The 15,601-nt window shown below is 42.5% G+C and overlaps 1 protein-coding gene across 2 annotated transcripts in view; it reads right to left on the bottom strand.

Annotated features, from left to right (window-relative positions):
* Positions 1–14,526, bottom strand: part of Ppm1d (protein phosphatase, Mg2+/Mn2+ dependent 1D) — a 32,360-nt gene extending 17,834 nt beyond the window's left edge. Inside the window, exons 1-2 of one of the 2 annotated variants that reach the window (XM_021231085.2) lie at positions 13,836–14,526; positions 2,833–3,058 (exon numbers count right to left, since the gene is read on the bottom strand). In XM_021231085.2, coding sequence (XP_021086744.1) covers positions 2,833–3,058; positions 13,836–14,286 — 677 coding nt within the window. In that variant the 5' untranslated portion in view covers positions 14,287–14,526. Of the gene's footprint in view, positions 1–2,832; positions 3,062–13,835 lie in introns of both variants that reach the window. The other variant, XM_005076909.4, reaches the window with a different exon arrangement.
* Between the last annotated feature and the right edge of the window lie 1,075 nt (positions 14,527–15,601).

The following is a 15,601-nucleotide window of genomic DNA, read 5'->3' as shown; positions in this document are numbered from 1 at the left end:
ACATAAAGTAAGAATGAATAAATAATTAAAAATAAAATTTAAAAAATATGGGTGCCTGGGGATACAACCCAACAGTAGAGTGCTTGCTTAACATGCATGAAACTTTCTCCTCTCTTCTTCTCCTCTCCCTCCTCTTTCTCTCTGTCTCTCTGTCTCTGTCTCTCTCTCTCACACACACACACACACATACACACACACACACACACACACACACACACAGGGAGGGGGTGTTAACAGTACTAGTAAATGAAAGACAAAACAAACATGGAAAAGACCCAAGTATATGTACAACTATCTCTGATAAGATTAAATAGACTAAGCTGGGCAGTGATTGCACACCTTTGATCCCAGCACTCAGGAGGCAAAGGGGCAAGCAAACCAGGTCTACAAAGCTACACAGAGAAGCCTTGTCTCTAAAAAGTCAAAAACAAACAAAAACAAAGAATAAAAAAATGATTAAATAGACTATAGTCTGAAAGCAGATTCATGTAAAGCTGCAGGTTATAGAACAAAAATAATAAAAGTATTCAAGACAGCAATTTCAAAGACAAAGGAAACCTTGAAAGCAATCTTTAGGATTCCCAGGAATCTAACCACAAAAATGACAACTCAGGAGCTTTTTTGACACAGGGTATTGCTATGTGGCCTTGGCTGGTCAGGAACTTGCTTTGTAGACAAGGTTGACCTCCAACCTGCAGCAGTCTGCCTGCCTCTGTCCAAATGCTGGGGTTACAGGTATATGCCACCATGCCTGGCTTAACAGCTAAGTTTTAAATAAACAAGGCCACACAGTCTACTTTAGATAGATGGGGGGAGGGAGGCTTACTTGTTTGAGACAAGGTCTCACTGTGGAAATCAGGCCTGCCTAAAATTTAGTACATTACTTGGGCTGGCTACCAACTCATGACAATACTACTTTACCCTCTAGAAAGATGGGATAGCAGGCATGAACCCCAATACCCAACATAGTCAGGGAAGTTTCAGATGTCCCAGGAATCAGCATCTTCTAACAAGACTAACTACAGGACTAGAGTGCTGGTTCAGCATTGAAGAGCACTTATTGCTCTTACAGAGGACCCAAGTTCAGTTCCCAGCAGCCTCACTGTTGACTGACATCACCTCTAACTCCAGGTCTAGGGGATCCAATGTCCTCTTCTGGACTCCATGGTCACCTGCACATATGTGGCATACATTCAAAACAAACATAGAAAATAAAATGAAGTCTCTAACTACCTGGTCTGTACACAAGTTAAACTGCACACTTGTCGGAAGCCACAGCTGTATTTGCAAACAGAAGGTATTGTCTCTAGCCAGAAGAAGCTTCATTCTAGGATCATTTTACAAAAGGCAATGACACCCTACTACAGAGCTGACATTTATCTTAACCAGAAAAAGTACAAGGAGATGATAAACTCAAGGCCATATTTCCACAAAATAAGAGGCCAATAAGAGCTGTGTAGTTGCCCAACTAGTGACTGGATGCCATATGAAAACATTCACCTGTGTCTCTACTTCGTTGCTTAGATTTTTGAAATTCCAGCTAAAATTAAAATCTAAAAAGTAAAGCCATGTGCACATTAACAAAGTGTTTCTCAAAATATGGTCTGGCAATTCCTCAGGAAATGTCAAAGCTTTCTGAGCAGGTGTAAAAGGTTAGCTAAGCTTTTCATTTAGCTAGCATTTTCATCATGATGAGAAGGCCATGTGTCTACAGGTAGTTTTCAGTAGAGCAATAGCTAGCTATGCTACCAAACCCCCAAGAATAAGTAGTTAAATGATAAATTCATGTATTACAAAACCTTATATGGGGCTTCTACAAGTTCTAAATATATAATATTCTGCAAAAAGCACAACTATGACAGTGAGCAGGTCAGTGGTTGCCAAGGATAATGGAATGGAGGCTGAGTAGGCAGAGAGAGCATAGATAATATTTGTTTTGATTTTTGAAAAAGTATCTCTATTATGTAGCTCAGGCTAGACTGGAACTTGTTATGTGGCCCAAGATGGCCTTAAGCAGGCATACATCCTCGTGGCTGCTGATGGATAATCAAACTACTTCCCAGATAATAAAGTTACTCTCTCCTGGGCTTAAAGTGGCACACACTTTTAATCCCAATACTTGAAAGGCAGAGATAGAAGGACCTATGTGAGTCTGAGCTCAACCTGGTCCACATAAGTGTCTCAAAAAAAATTAAGTTTTTGAGAGAGAGAGAGAGAGAGAGAGAGAGAGAGAGAGAGAGAGAGAGAGTCAGTCCAGCTACTGCAACCAAGGTAATATTCCATGACAGAGTAAAGACAGAAGATATGACATTAGCTATCACCTACTAAACACTGCAGAAACCTGCAAAAATGGAAAACATTACCATTCCTGTCACTCGGTGTTTTACCTCACTGTACTTATGGTACAAGATCCAAGAGATTTAAAAGGGAGAATATTTTTTAATCCAGGATTATGATAAACTATAAAAATAGTATCTGCACAGCACATGGCATAGATTAGCTGTTCTGCTCTCTAGCCTGAATGTCATAGGTCAGCAATGAGGCAGGAAGATCACGAGTTCCAGGTCAGGCTCAGCTATATAAGATTCTACCTTAAAAAAGAGAGGGAGAGGAAGGAAGGATATGGGTATAATCCCAGCATTGAGGAGACTAAAGCAGAGGATCACAAGTTGTAGACCAGCCTGGATTACACAATGAGTTAATGCCAGGCTGGCCTACAAAACAAAACCTTGTCTCAATTAAAAGAGAGTCGTGGAGGAAATGTACAAAGACAAAAGACAGAATGACACAGCTAACTAAACAAAACCAAAATAAGACAAATCAAATGATTACCTCCCACCAAGTCCTTCAATTCTTTCTCTTTCCTTGGGAAGTTCTGGCTTATGGTCTTGTGTCACCTCCACAGCTCTGACAAAATCATCCTTTGGGTCATCCTGAACTCCAAGGACTACCCCAGAGTCACCTACATGTGCTACATACATCTTCATGCCCCGTATGATAACCACACTGGCAGTTGTCCCGGATGTGCTGGGAAGACCTGTCAAAGTCTTTGGCCATTCTGCTGTAATAAGAAAGAAAATATTTTATATTTTACTTCTCCAGATATATACAAAAGCACACTAGAATATAACAAGCAACATATCTTGAATTAGCATATTAACACTTAAATTTGTACAGCAAAAAAGTTTAAGAAAAACATGTTGAGCTGGAGATGTAGCTCAGTAGCAGAGCACCTGTCTAGTATTCTCAAGGTCCTAGATTCAACTCCTAGTACAGAATGGATGGATGGATGGATGGATGGATGGATGGATGGATGGATGGATGGGAGGGAGGAGAGAGGGAAGAAAAAGTTTAGAATCTACTTGTCCGATGTAGGGTTTCTATTGCTGTAGTAAAACACCATGACCAAAACCAACTTCGGCTGGACAGAAAGGGTTTATTGCATCTTACACTTCTGAATCATGTTCCATTATCAAAGTCAGGGCAGGAACCTGGGGGCAGGAACTAATAGCAGAGAGCATGGAGGGGTAATTACTGGCTTGCTCCTCAGTTTTCTTATCCTGCTTTCGTATAGAACACAGAACCACCAGCCAAGGGGTAGCACTGCTGGGCTCCCACATCAATCACCAGTCAAGAAAATGCACCACAGGCTTACCCACAGACAAGTCTGGTGGTGGCAGCTTCTCAGCTGAGGTTCCCTCTTCCAAAATGATGCTAGCTTGTATCAAGTTGACAAAACAAACCAGCACACAACATGAGGATTTAAATTAATCCTCTAATCAAAAAATGTATAAATTACTATAATAATGTAAACCAATACTGAGAGAAACAAATTACAGGATAAATTTTCTACTTCCATATAACTCTCAGTTGTAACCACATGGAGAAGCAAGTATACATTCATTTTCTTTCCTAGGAATAAAACACAAGGCCTCCTACATGCCATACAAATATTCTACCACCAAGCAACACACAGTTATGATACCATTTCATCAAAATTTAGCACATATTGTATCTTTCCAGAAATAGCTACGTGATTTTGTTTTTAAACAACTTTGTTTTTAAACAACTCTGAGTTCGAGGCCAGTCTGATCTACAAAGCTACAAAGCTCCACAGAGAAACCCTGTCTCAAAAAAAAAAAAAAAAAAAAAGGAGGAGGAAGAAGGAAGGAAGGAAGGAAGGAAGGAAGGAAGGAAGGAAGGAAGGAAAACAAAATTTATAGAAAAATTCAAGAGACCACAGTAAAGACTGAAGATAACAGGTGGTTAACCAAGGCTGGATGGAGCGACAGCTCATGAAGAGGACTTGCTGCTCAATCATGAGAAATGGAGTTGGATCCCAGCACCCACACCCTAACTCTAGTCCTAAGGAATCCAACACCTCTTCTACCATCCCTATGTACCCACAAGGACACTAAACTACCAGTAACAGAATGAAAAAACATTCCCAGAATGGAAGAGGCTATATAAAATGTTCCTACAACTCACATCAGTCAGATAGGCCACCTAAACGAAAAAAGTACAATATGCCTAAATAGGCCTTCAATGTTTTTTTTTTCAGTTATCTTGTAAATAATAATTTAAAAACACAAACCACCACTGCATAAGTACCAAACTGCTTAAAATATGACATAGCAAATATGGTTAGAAATGCTGAGCAACACGGACTGTAATCAACTACTGATGAAAGTATGAATGTGAATGGGCACACTGCAGGAACATTTGGTATCATGTGTGACAGGTGAAGACAGGCATATTCTTCAACCACCCCCTAGGAATACACCACATGTTACTGCAGAAATGCAAATAGACTAAAAATAAACATCAATCCTAATGTCCTCCTAACCATTTACAATGCATAAGAATCTTACAAAGGCATGAGGTAAAATAAGATATACAGTGTTGAGCTTCTGCAATATATATTGCATTCAGCAGACTTAGTGAAACAACTAAGAAAAAGAAACAAGCAGCACAGAACTAAAGTTGATGTGATGGTTATTCCTTGGAAATAGATAGAAATATACACCACAGTGGCAGAAAACTAATCCCAACTACTGGGGAGGCTGAAGCGGAAAGATTAACAGTGCAAGGCTTGCTTGTGCAACAGATGCAATTCAAGGCAAGCCTGGGCAGCTTCATAAGACTATCTCAAGATAGGAGAACTTACCTAACATGCACTAACTTCTATATTCAATACCCAGCAACACATACAAACATTCAAGACCAGCACGGGCATACAGGTACATCTACAATACAGGCAATGTTCTCTTCCCTTACTGGACGGTATATTTATTTATTACTGACATTCAGTCGACATTCAGTAGCACACATATAGTCACAACACTGGGGGGGTAGAGGCAGAAGAGTTGTGTTCAAGAGCAGCCTCGTCTACATATCATGTTCTAAGCTAGGCAGGACTACACAGTAGTAAGACCCTGTGCCTCAAAAATACCAAGCAAACAACAACAACAAAAGATAAAATCAGAAAAACAAAAATTTACTGAAGACATACCAGTAACTGAGTCATGTACAAAACTCACCTAAAATAAAACTGTAGTATTTGTTTTGTTTCGTTTTGTTGTTTTTCAAGATAGGGTTTCTCTGTAGCTGTGGAGCCTGTCCTGGAACTCTCTCTGTAGGCCAGGCTAGTCTCACTGAGATTTGCCTGCCTCTGCCTTCCAAGTGCTGGGATTAAAGGTGTGCAACACCATTGCCCAGCTTAATTCACATTTATGAGCCTGACATGAAGATACACACCTGCAATATCAGCACTTAGGAAATAAAAGAAAAAAGAGTTCAAAGTCATCCTCAGCTACATACAGAATTCCAAAGTAGCCTGGGCTACATATGCTATGATTCAAGAAATAAAAATTACAGTCAGGAATTGTGATATGTGCCTTTAACCTGGAAGGCAAAGTGGATCTCTGATCTACATAGTAAGTACCAGGACAACAGGGCTGAGTACAGACCATATCTTCAAAAACAGGAAGAGAAAAACATTTTTTACAAACATGGCTCAGTGAGCAAAGGCACCTGCCCCCAAGTCCCTGGAATACTCATGGCAGAGAGAACCAATTCCTGCAAACTGCCCTCTGAGCTTCACATGCGTCCACACAAATACACAAAATAAACACACAGATAAATGAAAGAGAACCCCTTGATTTTGGTCAAAAGAAAATTGTACAAATAGATATACTGCAGTGGACACACTGGCACAATACTCTTACGCAAGGTCAGAGCACAAGTGAGAGAGGCTAGGATTCAAACAAGCCTAGAATACCCTCCTAGCTCTTGCCACATTAGGAAGTCTATTATGGGCCTTTGGGACATGATGACAATTAATACTCTCCTCCAGAACACACTGAAAGCAATATCACAAGTCTCTAAAAATCAGAGACTGGTGCAGATAGTAAAACACACAAGGAGTTGATGATTGTATATATTCGTATATAGTTTATTCATTGCAACAATCTGAGAGATAGCCAAGCATGGCAGCCTAAGTCTGTAGGCCTAGCACCTGGGAGTCTGGAGTAGGAAGACTGCCATGTGAGTTCAAGGCTAACCTGGATTACACAGTGAATTCCAGAACAGCCCAAATGCTTGTCTCAAAATAAGTCTCAGAACCCTTGAAAAATGACACAATCATAAATCAAATGATGATTAGAAAATGAAATGAGGCTGCAACTTCTGATTCAGGTTATTTACTGAAATAAATATACCCTATTACAACAAAACTGCCCTAGAATCTGGGCAAGTCCCCGGGCTGACCTTTCTGTGATCTGTTTCTTCAGTTCTGTATATTCCTTTTGGTTCTGACAAAAAGTCAACTTATTTTCTTGAACAAAGAGAAAGTAAATACGTATAGTACCTAATTCCTACAAACAAGATTCTCATTCTTCATCATCAATCTTTTTTTTTGGAGACAGGGTTTCTTTGTGTAGATCTGGCTGTCCTAGAACTCGCTCTATAGACCAGGCTGGTCTCAAACTCACAGAGATCTGCCTGACTCTGCCCTAAGTGTTGGGATTAAAGACAGCCCAACAATCTTAAACCGGGTTCTTTTTTTTTTTTTTTTTTTTGGTTTTTCAAGACAGGGTTTCTCTGTGGCTTTGGAGGCTGTCCTGGAACTCACTCTGTAGACCAGGCTGGCCTCGAACTCACAGAGATCCGCCTGCCTCTGCCTCCCGAGTGCTGGGATTAAAGGCGTGAGCCACCAACGCCCAGCCTTACACCAGTTTCTTAAGACTGGAAAATTAATTATTTCAGGGGCTAGAGCTCAGAGGTTAAGAGCACTGGCTGCTTATCCAGAGGTTCTGAGTTCAATTCCCAGTACCCAGATGGTAATTCACAATCATCCATAATGAGATTTGGTGCCTTCTTCCAGCCTGCAGGTATATGTGCAGGCAAAACACTGTATACATAATAAATAAATCTTTAAAAAAATGATTTCATTTTGAGGCAGGGTGTCACTCTGTGCTCTAAGTTGGCTCAAACTTGCAGTAACCCTTGTGCTGGAACTACAGGCATGCACCAGCACACCCACCCACATAGTTAGACCCTATCTAAAAAAAAAATTCAATTAAAAAATTTAAACTGATGCTGTGTTTGATAGTTTAGAAGGTGTCTGTCAGGTTTTCTATTGTAGTATTTTTCCTTTGGAATTAAGTATTTGGGGGGAAGGCATATAAGATAATCAAAATAGGCTTTTAGTGGGTTGTTATTCCCCTGAAACCTGTGAATTTTGCATTATTTAGAAAGGAGTCTTTACAGAATTCTTTAAGAATCTTAAAAAGAGATCATCCTGGATTAGAGTGTGCACTAATTCAAAAGACAGTGTCCTCAGAAGAGAGAAAAGGAAGACAATGCAGAGAAGGAAAAACAAAAACAGGAGGCTGAGACACAGAGATGCCTCACCTTTCAGGCCAAGAAAGGCAAAGGACCACTGGCAGCAACTAGAAGTGGGCATCAAACAGACTCTCCATAAGGAACCCACTCTTGTGACTCCTTGATTTTCAACTTACAGCATCCAAACTCAAGAAGGCTTAAGTTTCCATTGTTTCAAGCCACCTAGGAACCTAACATAAGTCTGTTTCATATTTTTACTGATTAGCTTTGTTTTCTTAACTTATTTATTTACTTTATATTTATTTATTTTTTGGTGGGCAGGAGGAGATATAAGCCATGGCTTACAGGTGGTGTGAAGGCACCTTGAGGGAGTCAGTTCTCATTCCATCAAATATGTTTCTAGGGGTCAAACTCAGGTAATTGGGTTTTCCAGAAAGTGCCTCTATTCAGTCATCTCACTGTCCCAATGCACAATGAGTTGTATGTCTAAGTACATACGTACACATGTGCAGTGCACAGGCACATGTATAGACATGCATGTGGAGGCCCAGACTGGTCCTGAACAGCCTAGGAAGCTGTGGCTAACACCTCCTGTGCTTTAATCTACAGCAGGGTGAGCCTGTTACACAGGTACAGGTGCTTTCTGCCAACCCTGACAGTCTGAAGTTTATCTTCAGAACTCACACAGCGGAACAACAACCCATTCTTACAAATTGTTTGTCCTCTAACCTACACCCATACCCCATACATAATAATTAATTAAAGTAATAAGTTGATCAATGTGTTTATTAAAAAAATATAAAGAAGTCGATTTATTTCATCTTTATACTGGACGGAAACTCAACTAACTTCAACTGACTGCAGCTACTTTACTTCGTGTGCTATATGCAGACAAAAACCTCAAGATTCAGCAAGAGGCAGACACTCAGACAAGCTGTTCTCTCAGTGGTCTAGGGATCTTTAGAGCAGTTCCTCATAATCATTCTAAGAGCTCACTTGTCCCTTGGGCTGTGCAAAAACAATACTTGGTAAAACTTCGAGTGCCTTGGCAGTGGTCACAACAGGAGCCTCAGAGTAAGCTAGCTGTCACTGTATTCTCCACAGCTATACACTTAGAGTTGGGTTGGGGGAAGGGCTTGGTCAAGGCACACCTGTAAGCCTGGCACTCAAGAGTCTGAAGCAACAGGATTAAAATTTCACAGCCAAGGGTCTGGGAAGACAGCTCGGTTGGTAAGAGCTTGCAGAACCTACATAAAAAGCCGGGTGTGCTAAGAGCTTGTGATCTCAGCCCTAGGAAGATAGAAAAAGATACCTAGGGTCAGTGGCCAGACAGCTTAGCCTACTTAATGAGTGCTCAGTAGAGACCATGTCTTTAAAAACAAAACAAAAAACCAGCAGACAGTACACCTGAGGAATGATGCCAGAGTTGTCCTCTAACCCACAGATGCACAGAAAGTTCAAAGGCAGCCTGGCTACACACTGTAGCCTCATTTCCTTTTTAAAAAGCCTTCTGTAGTAGCACAGGCTGTACTCCCAACTTGGGAAGTGAAAGCAGGAGGATCAGAAATTCACGTGCAGTAAATTCAAGAGAATTCCCTGAACTATTTGAAACCATGGCTCAGGGGAAAACAAAAAACAAAACAAAACAAAGACGAATAGACTCCCCAAAGTCTAAGAAAGGAAGACCAAGGCCCCTGAACTGTATGACAGGTGAGATCCTATCAGACATCTGAGTTTGAGTGAACAGCAAGGGCTATGCAGAGAAACCCTGTCTGGAAAAACAAAACAAAACAAAACAAAAAAGATCCTATCAGAAAACAGAAGACTTGGTCATTTGACATATATTGTCTTCAAAACAAAATGAGTTTTCTTTCAAGAATAGTAGGTTAGTGCATGATAAATTTCTAATTGTTCTTTGGAAGACTCAGTTTGGGAACATGCATATCCAGCAGTGGCCTACATCTTCCCAATAAAATCTTTTCTAATGGCATCAATGAGAGTAATCAATTGAATTTTTATGTCATAGGTTGAAATGCATCAATATTCACAAGATATTAACTCACTGTGCCATTATTTTCCAAATGAATGATACACCATTGTCAAAACTCACACATGGGTACAAGACGATTCAAAGCCCAGAAATAGGAAGTTGGGACTGAGAACTCAATAGCAGACTTGCCTAACATATGCAAGACCCCAAGTTTGATAAGGGGAATGGAAAAAAATTTTGAATAGGCAGACGATTTCCAGTGTTCACTGTATACTGAGGAGCTATAAACAAGAGACAGAAGCTGAGAGGGGGAGTCATTCTTTCAGTAACTCCCTCCAAACTTTCCCATGTGCACACACACCCTCATTCAAACTCATGGAATAAGGATCTTTTGTTTTTAAAGGTTTGTTTATTTTATGTATATGGTATTCTATCTACATATAGAGACTACATGCAGGAAGTGGGCATCAGATCTCATTATAGATGGCTGTCAGCCACCATGTGGTTGCTGGGAATTGAACTCAGGACCTCTGGAAGGGCAGCCGGTGCTCTTAAACGCTAAGCCATCTCTCCAGTCCCGGAATACGGATCTTAATGTAAGACTTTAAAATTCTGATTAATGAGATTTCAGATCACAATTCGACTAACTTTAAGATACAACCATACACTTAGGAGGGGTGAGGGGAGGAGGGGAGGGAGTGGGAACTGGGATTGACATGTGAAACAATCTTGTTTCTAATTTAAATTAAAAAAAAGATACAATAGTTGCTAAGTAGGACTTTTATTGACACTTATAGATACAGTCCAAATAAAAAACAGCTCTTGGTTCATTAATAATTTAACGGTACAGGAGTCTGGGGTAACTCAGTGGTAGAGCCAGTATATAACATGCGAGGCTCTGAATTCAATCCCCAGCACAAAAAATAACTGTCTAAAAAGCAAAATATTTGAGAACTGCTGCTAACTTATTGAGCACCAACAGAAACAAGAATGCTCAATTCTAAAAGAAACTGTAGGGTCACATAAGAAAACACTGTTTTAGGGCCGGGCATTGGTGGCGCACGCCTTTAATCCCAGCACTCGGGAGGCAGAGGCAGGTGGATCTCTGTGAGTTCGAGGCCAGGCTGGACCGACAGCCTCCGAAACAATACAGAGAAACGCTGTCTCATTAAAACCAAAAAAAGAAAAAAAAAGAAAACACTGTCTTAGAATCTATATAATCCATATATTTTTGGTTTGAGGGTAGTAAGCAAAAAACTAAAAACCTTTTTTTATATTTATGTGTGTGTGTTGTTTGCATGTACATATGTGCATCATGTGTCTGCCTGGTGTCCAGGAAGGTCAGAAGATTTTGCTGAATACACTGGAAATGGAGTCACAGATGGTTGCAAGCAGCCATGTGGGCGCTGGGAACAGAACCCATGTCTTCTGCAAAAGCAACAAGTGCTTTTAACCACTGAGCCATCTCTGTAGTTGCCCCAACCCCTTTAACATATGTGTGTGTCTGTGTGCTTGTTTTGTTTTGTTTTTTAGAAAAGGTCTCATTATATTGCCTGGGCTGGTCTGGAACTTGCTATGTAGTTGAACTCAGAGATCCACCTGTCTCTGCTACCCATTTGCTAGGATTAAAGGCATGAGCCATCATGTCAATTGAAAATGAAATTTTTTGTTTTGTTTTGTTTTCCAAGACAGGGTTTCTATGTGTAACAGTCCTGGCTGTAATGGAACTCACTGTGTAGATCAGCCTGGACTCGAACTCACTGAGACCCACCTCCAGAGTTCTGGGACTAAAGGCATGCACCACACCATACTGATTGCCTGTATTTCTTATGTCAAGATACTAATTTACTCAAAATACTTTTTTATATTCTTTTTTAAATTTAAGTATCTTCAAAGTTTCACTGATAAAAATAAAAGTGTGATCCAAAAGTATGTGTATGTAGAGAGCTGGAGAGCTGGCACACAGGTTAAGGACAGTTACTGTTCTTTCAGAAGACCTATGTTCAAGTCCCAGAACCCACTTCAAGTATCTCATAATCACCTGTAACCTTAGCTCCAGGGAGAGCTGATGTCTCTGCAACCACATTTGTAATCTACATATATGCTTATATATGTGTATATGCAAAAAAATGCATTCACAATTGCCAGCATGGCCTCTGCTTTATTAAAGGAACACTCAGGGATCACAGAGACAGAGCTTGTGCTTATATGAGAGACCCTGCATTCAACTCAACACCAGCACACGAAAAAAATGAAATGAAATAAAGCCAAATCTAGAGCTCAATTTTTTTCTTTTCTTTGAGATAGTCCGTTTTGTTGTCCTGGTCCTGAACTTGCACTGATCCTCCCACATCTGCCACCCAGGTGCTGTGATTACCACCACACTCCAATATGAATCTTTTTTTAATTTTTCAAGAGAGGGTCTCTCTACAAACCCTGGCTGTCCTGAACTCTGTATATAGAGTAGACCAGGATGGCCTCAAACCCAAGAGAGTCCTGCTTACCTCTGCCTTTCAAGTACTAGGATTAAAGACATGCACCACCACACCCAGCTAAAGTTCAAATATTAAAAGCTTTGATTTTCAAAGTTAAAGCACATGGCAAATTCACGTGCCCCAAGTGTACTGTAAAATGAACGGGTTCTATGATAGTTCTTTGTGTCTACTCTTCATCTTATTTGTCTCTCTAGCTATCGACTTTAAATTCCTCTCCAGCCAATAATACAATGTATTTCTAGAATCAACTACAGAGCTTTCAGCTCTATTCTGCCCACAAGAAAACAAAATAAATCCATCATAGGGGCCCCAGGGATTGGTTGGGAACCGCCTCCAAAAAGCTTAGTGGCTGGTCTTTGAGTCAATCAAATACTTGGCAAAAAGCCCAACAGATGGAAAACAGACTTTGAAACCAGCTAGTCTACACTCTATGACAATGCCTTTCTAAAAATACTGTGTATTTTACAAATCTGTAACAGCTTTCTCTACGTCGCTATTTCTTTGATGAAAATAGAGCGATTTTCTTACACCACTGTAAACAAAGTGTTTTTAGTGGCAGGAGCATTAATTCTTTTCTGTAACAAAGATATGCACTATATAGCCACAGCAAAAAATAAGCAACCACATAGGTATTGTCTGCCTTACAAACATTCAAAATTTAGTTGAAACTACAATTACACCGTACTGTTAGGGATTAAACTAAGGTCGTCCCTTTACCTAAAGCTACTTCGATGTGTATTTACATGAGTGCTTCTTACCATGAACTTCTGGAAACTGAATACAATTATCTAAGGTAACTAACACACACACACACACACACACACACACACACACACACCAAGAAGCTAACACATATTGGGGACAATTTAATGTTTAATACGTTGCACGCCTTTTTCATAAGCAATTCAAGGGATGACCCTAAAACACGATCACAACAGAACTGCTTCCAAAAATAAGTTGCCTATGTTACACTTCAGCCCTTCTAAATTCGCTTACACGGAGCCATCCGGGTCAAAATGAAGAAGTGACACCACCGGTAGGAGGCAACCAAGAGGGACAAGCCCATCAAGAACAAAATTATGACAGATGCTAAGGGAACGCTCCAGTTCTTGCCACCTCCGGCTTCCGTCCCCTGGCCCACGTAGAAACGTTTCTTAAATTTATATTTTGGTCGGAATTTGGCGCCGGCTTTCAAACACTTCTGAGCTTGCTGTCAACAAAGTGAATTAGCGACGGGAGAGGAGACTGTTGCCCCTGATCGTGGGAGGGCGATAAAGCAAGGAGCGATTGCTGGGAGACAAGCCATCCTAGCATTTCCGAGGCCACTCGGTGTGCCCAGAACTCCAACCCTGACAGTCTTCACTCGCATCCCTCAGTGGACAGCGTCACTTGATGGATAGCGCTGTTAGTACCAGGGGAGGCCCACGCGGTGCTGATGCTATAAAAAGCCCAGAAAAAAAAGAGAAGAAAAAAGAGGCGGGCGCCACACAGACCCGGGAACTTACCCAGTTTCTTCCACATGGCGAGGTGGCAGGCGAGGAAGCCTTTGCGGATTGCAGCGCACACCTTGGCGGGCTCGGACGAGGTGAAGCCCTTCTGCTTCTTGATGAAACCCCACAAGTGCTCCCGGGCAAACTGTGCCGCCTCCCGCCCGCCGTGCCCGTCGCACACGGCAAAGAAGGCTACCGAGGAGCGGCGGCGACAGCAGCGGCCAGCGGGTGGCGAGGCCGCGGCGTCCAGGGCAGGGTCGCGGGCCGCCGCCGGGCCTTTTCCCGATGGCCCAACGCCGGCAAGAGCGGGGCTCGCCGGCTGCCCGAGAGCCCGCCGCGGTACCGGCGCCGGCTTGTCCTCCGCAGTCGGCTCGGGCTCCACCACAATCTGAGTTACGTCCTCCATGTACTTCCTCCCGCCCTGGTCAGAGAAGACGCTCACTCCCAGCGAGTACAGCCCCGCCATGGCCGGCTGCCCGGGATCCCGCCGTTCCCACGCAGCCCGCCGAATTCCGCGACGGGAGACACAGTCGCCGCTCGCCGGCCAACTATTGTTTATCTTCGACGCCGCGGAAAGCGAGGAGGGGGGCGGTCCCGGAGGGGGGGCGCACGATGTCGGGACTTGTCCGCGAGAGCTGGGCCGGTCGAGTCGCCGGCGAGAGAAGCCGAGCAGCTGCGCCTGCGTACTGCACTCGCTCCCCGCCCGCCCGCGCCCACCGCACAAATCAGGCGTTCTCTAACCCCCCTGTGACGTCACTCGGTTCGCTGGGACAGACCAATCAGGAGTCGAGGGGAGCGCGCTCGCCCCCGCCCTCCCGCCCACCCCCGCGTCTCTTTGCAACCGCTGCTCTGGCTCCGCCCGCCGCCTGCGGCAGCCCGCGCTGAGCTGGGTTTGTTTTTCCCAGCCTGGAGCTTCTGCGCCCCGGGGGTGTTTTCCGCGGTTTTTAAGCCGCAAACGCCTTAATCTGTCACCTTTTTTTTCCTCCTTAGACCCCTTGGGTGAGACTTCTCGGTTTTGCCGCTTTGGTCCTCCCAGAGCAGGCTTTGTAGGTTTCAGCCTCCCGCGATTGTGGAAAACCTGAAGAAAGCTAGGGTGGACTTAACCTTCCACTCCTTGAGCGAAATGGCGCGAAAATGTCCTTCAAAGGCCGTGAACTGCCTTGGGTGGGACGTGTCCGGCTGGGAGTTAACGGAGCTGTCCGGGTTTAGTTAGGAAAACTTGGAATTTTCCACTGCCAGTTGCGCAGTCCGGTTTTCCTCAATACGGTTGTGGCAGAGACCTACCGGTAAATTTAATTACTAAAATTCTTTCCAGCACATTTAAAAAATATTTTAGTATATTTTTCCTCTTTTCAGCCTTGTCAATACTTTTTCCGAACTAGTAATGAGTATCTATTACTGCAATGTCTAAGTTACCATTTGGAAAAACAGCCTACGAGGAACAGGATCTCCGTGCCCTAAGGACGCGGTTATTCCCCTCTGTTGGCCCAGTAATGTACAGTCCGAGCAACAAAACGCGTGAACTTTATTTCCACGGAATTAAAATAAGCCCCCAAATGAGCATTTTAGTATTATTTTTGTAGGGATCAATTTAAAGTTCTCTTGTTATATGCTCTTTTCCATACAACCTTTGAGATTTCCCATGGAATAGAAACAAAGGAGTGGTGGAGGGTTATATACAGCAGCCCAAGAAATACAAATACAAAGAAAAAAATCTTTACATGGTCTTCCTTACAACATGGTTTTGCAACAATCCCTGTATCTATCAAACTTTTTTAAAG

The sequence above is a fragment of the Mesocricetus auratus genome, unplaced genomic scaffold (assembly GCF_017639785.1).
Source record: "Mesocricetus auratus isolate SY011 unplaced genomic scaffold, BCM_Maur_2.0 Super-Scaffold_100007, whole genome shotgun sequence".
In the NCBI taxonomy this organism is placed as follows: Eukaryota; Metazoa; Chordata; class Mammalia; order Rodentia; family Cricetidae; genus Mesocricetus; species Mesocricetus auratus.
The sequence above is the reverse complement of the archived record's forward strand: the minus strand, read 5'-3'. Positions and strand labels throughout refer to the sequence as shown.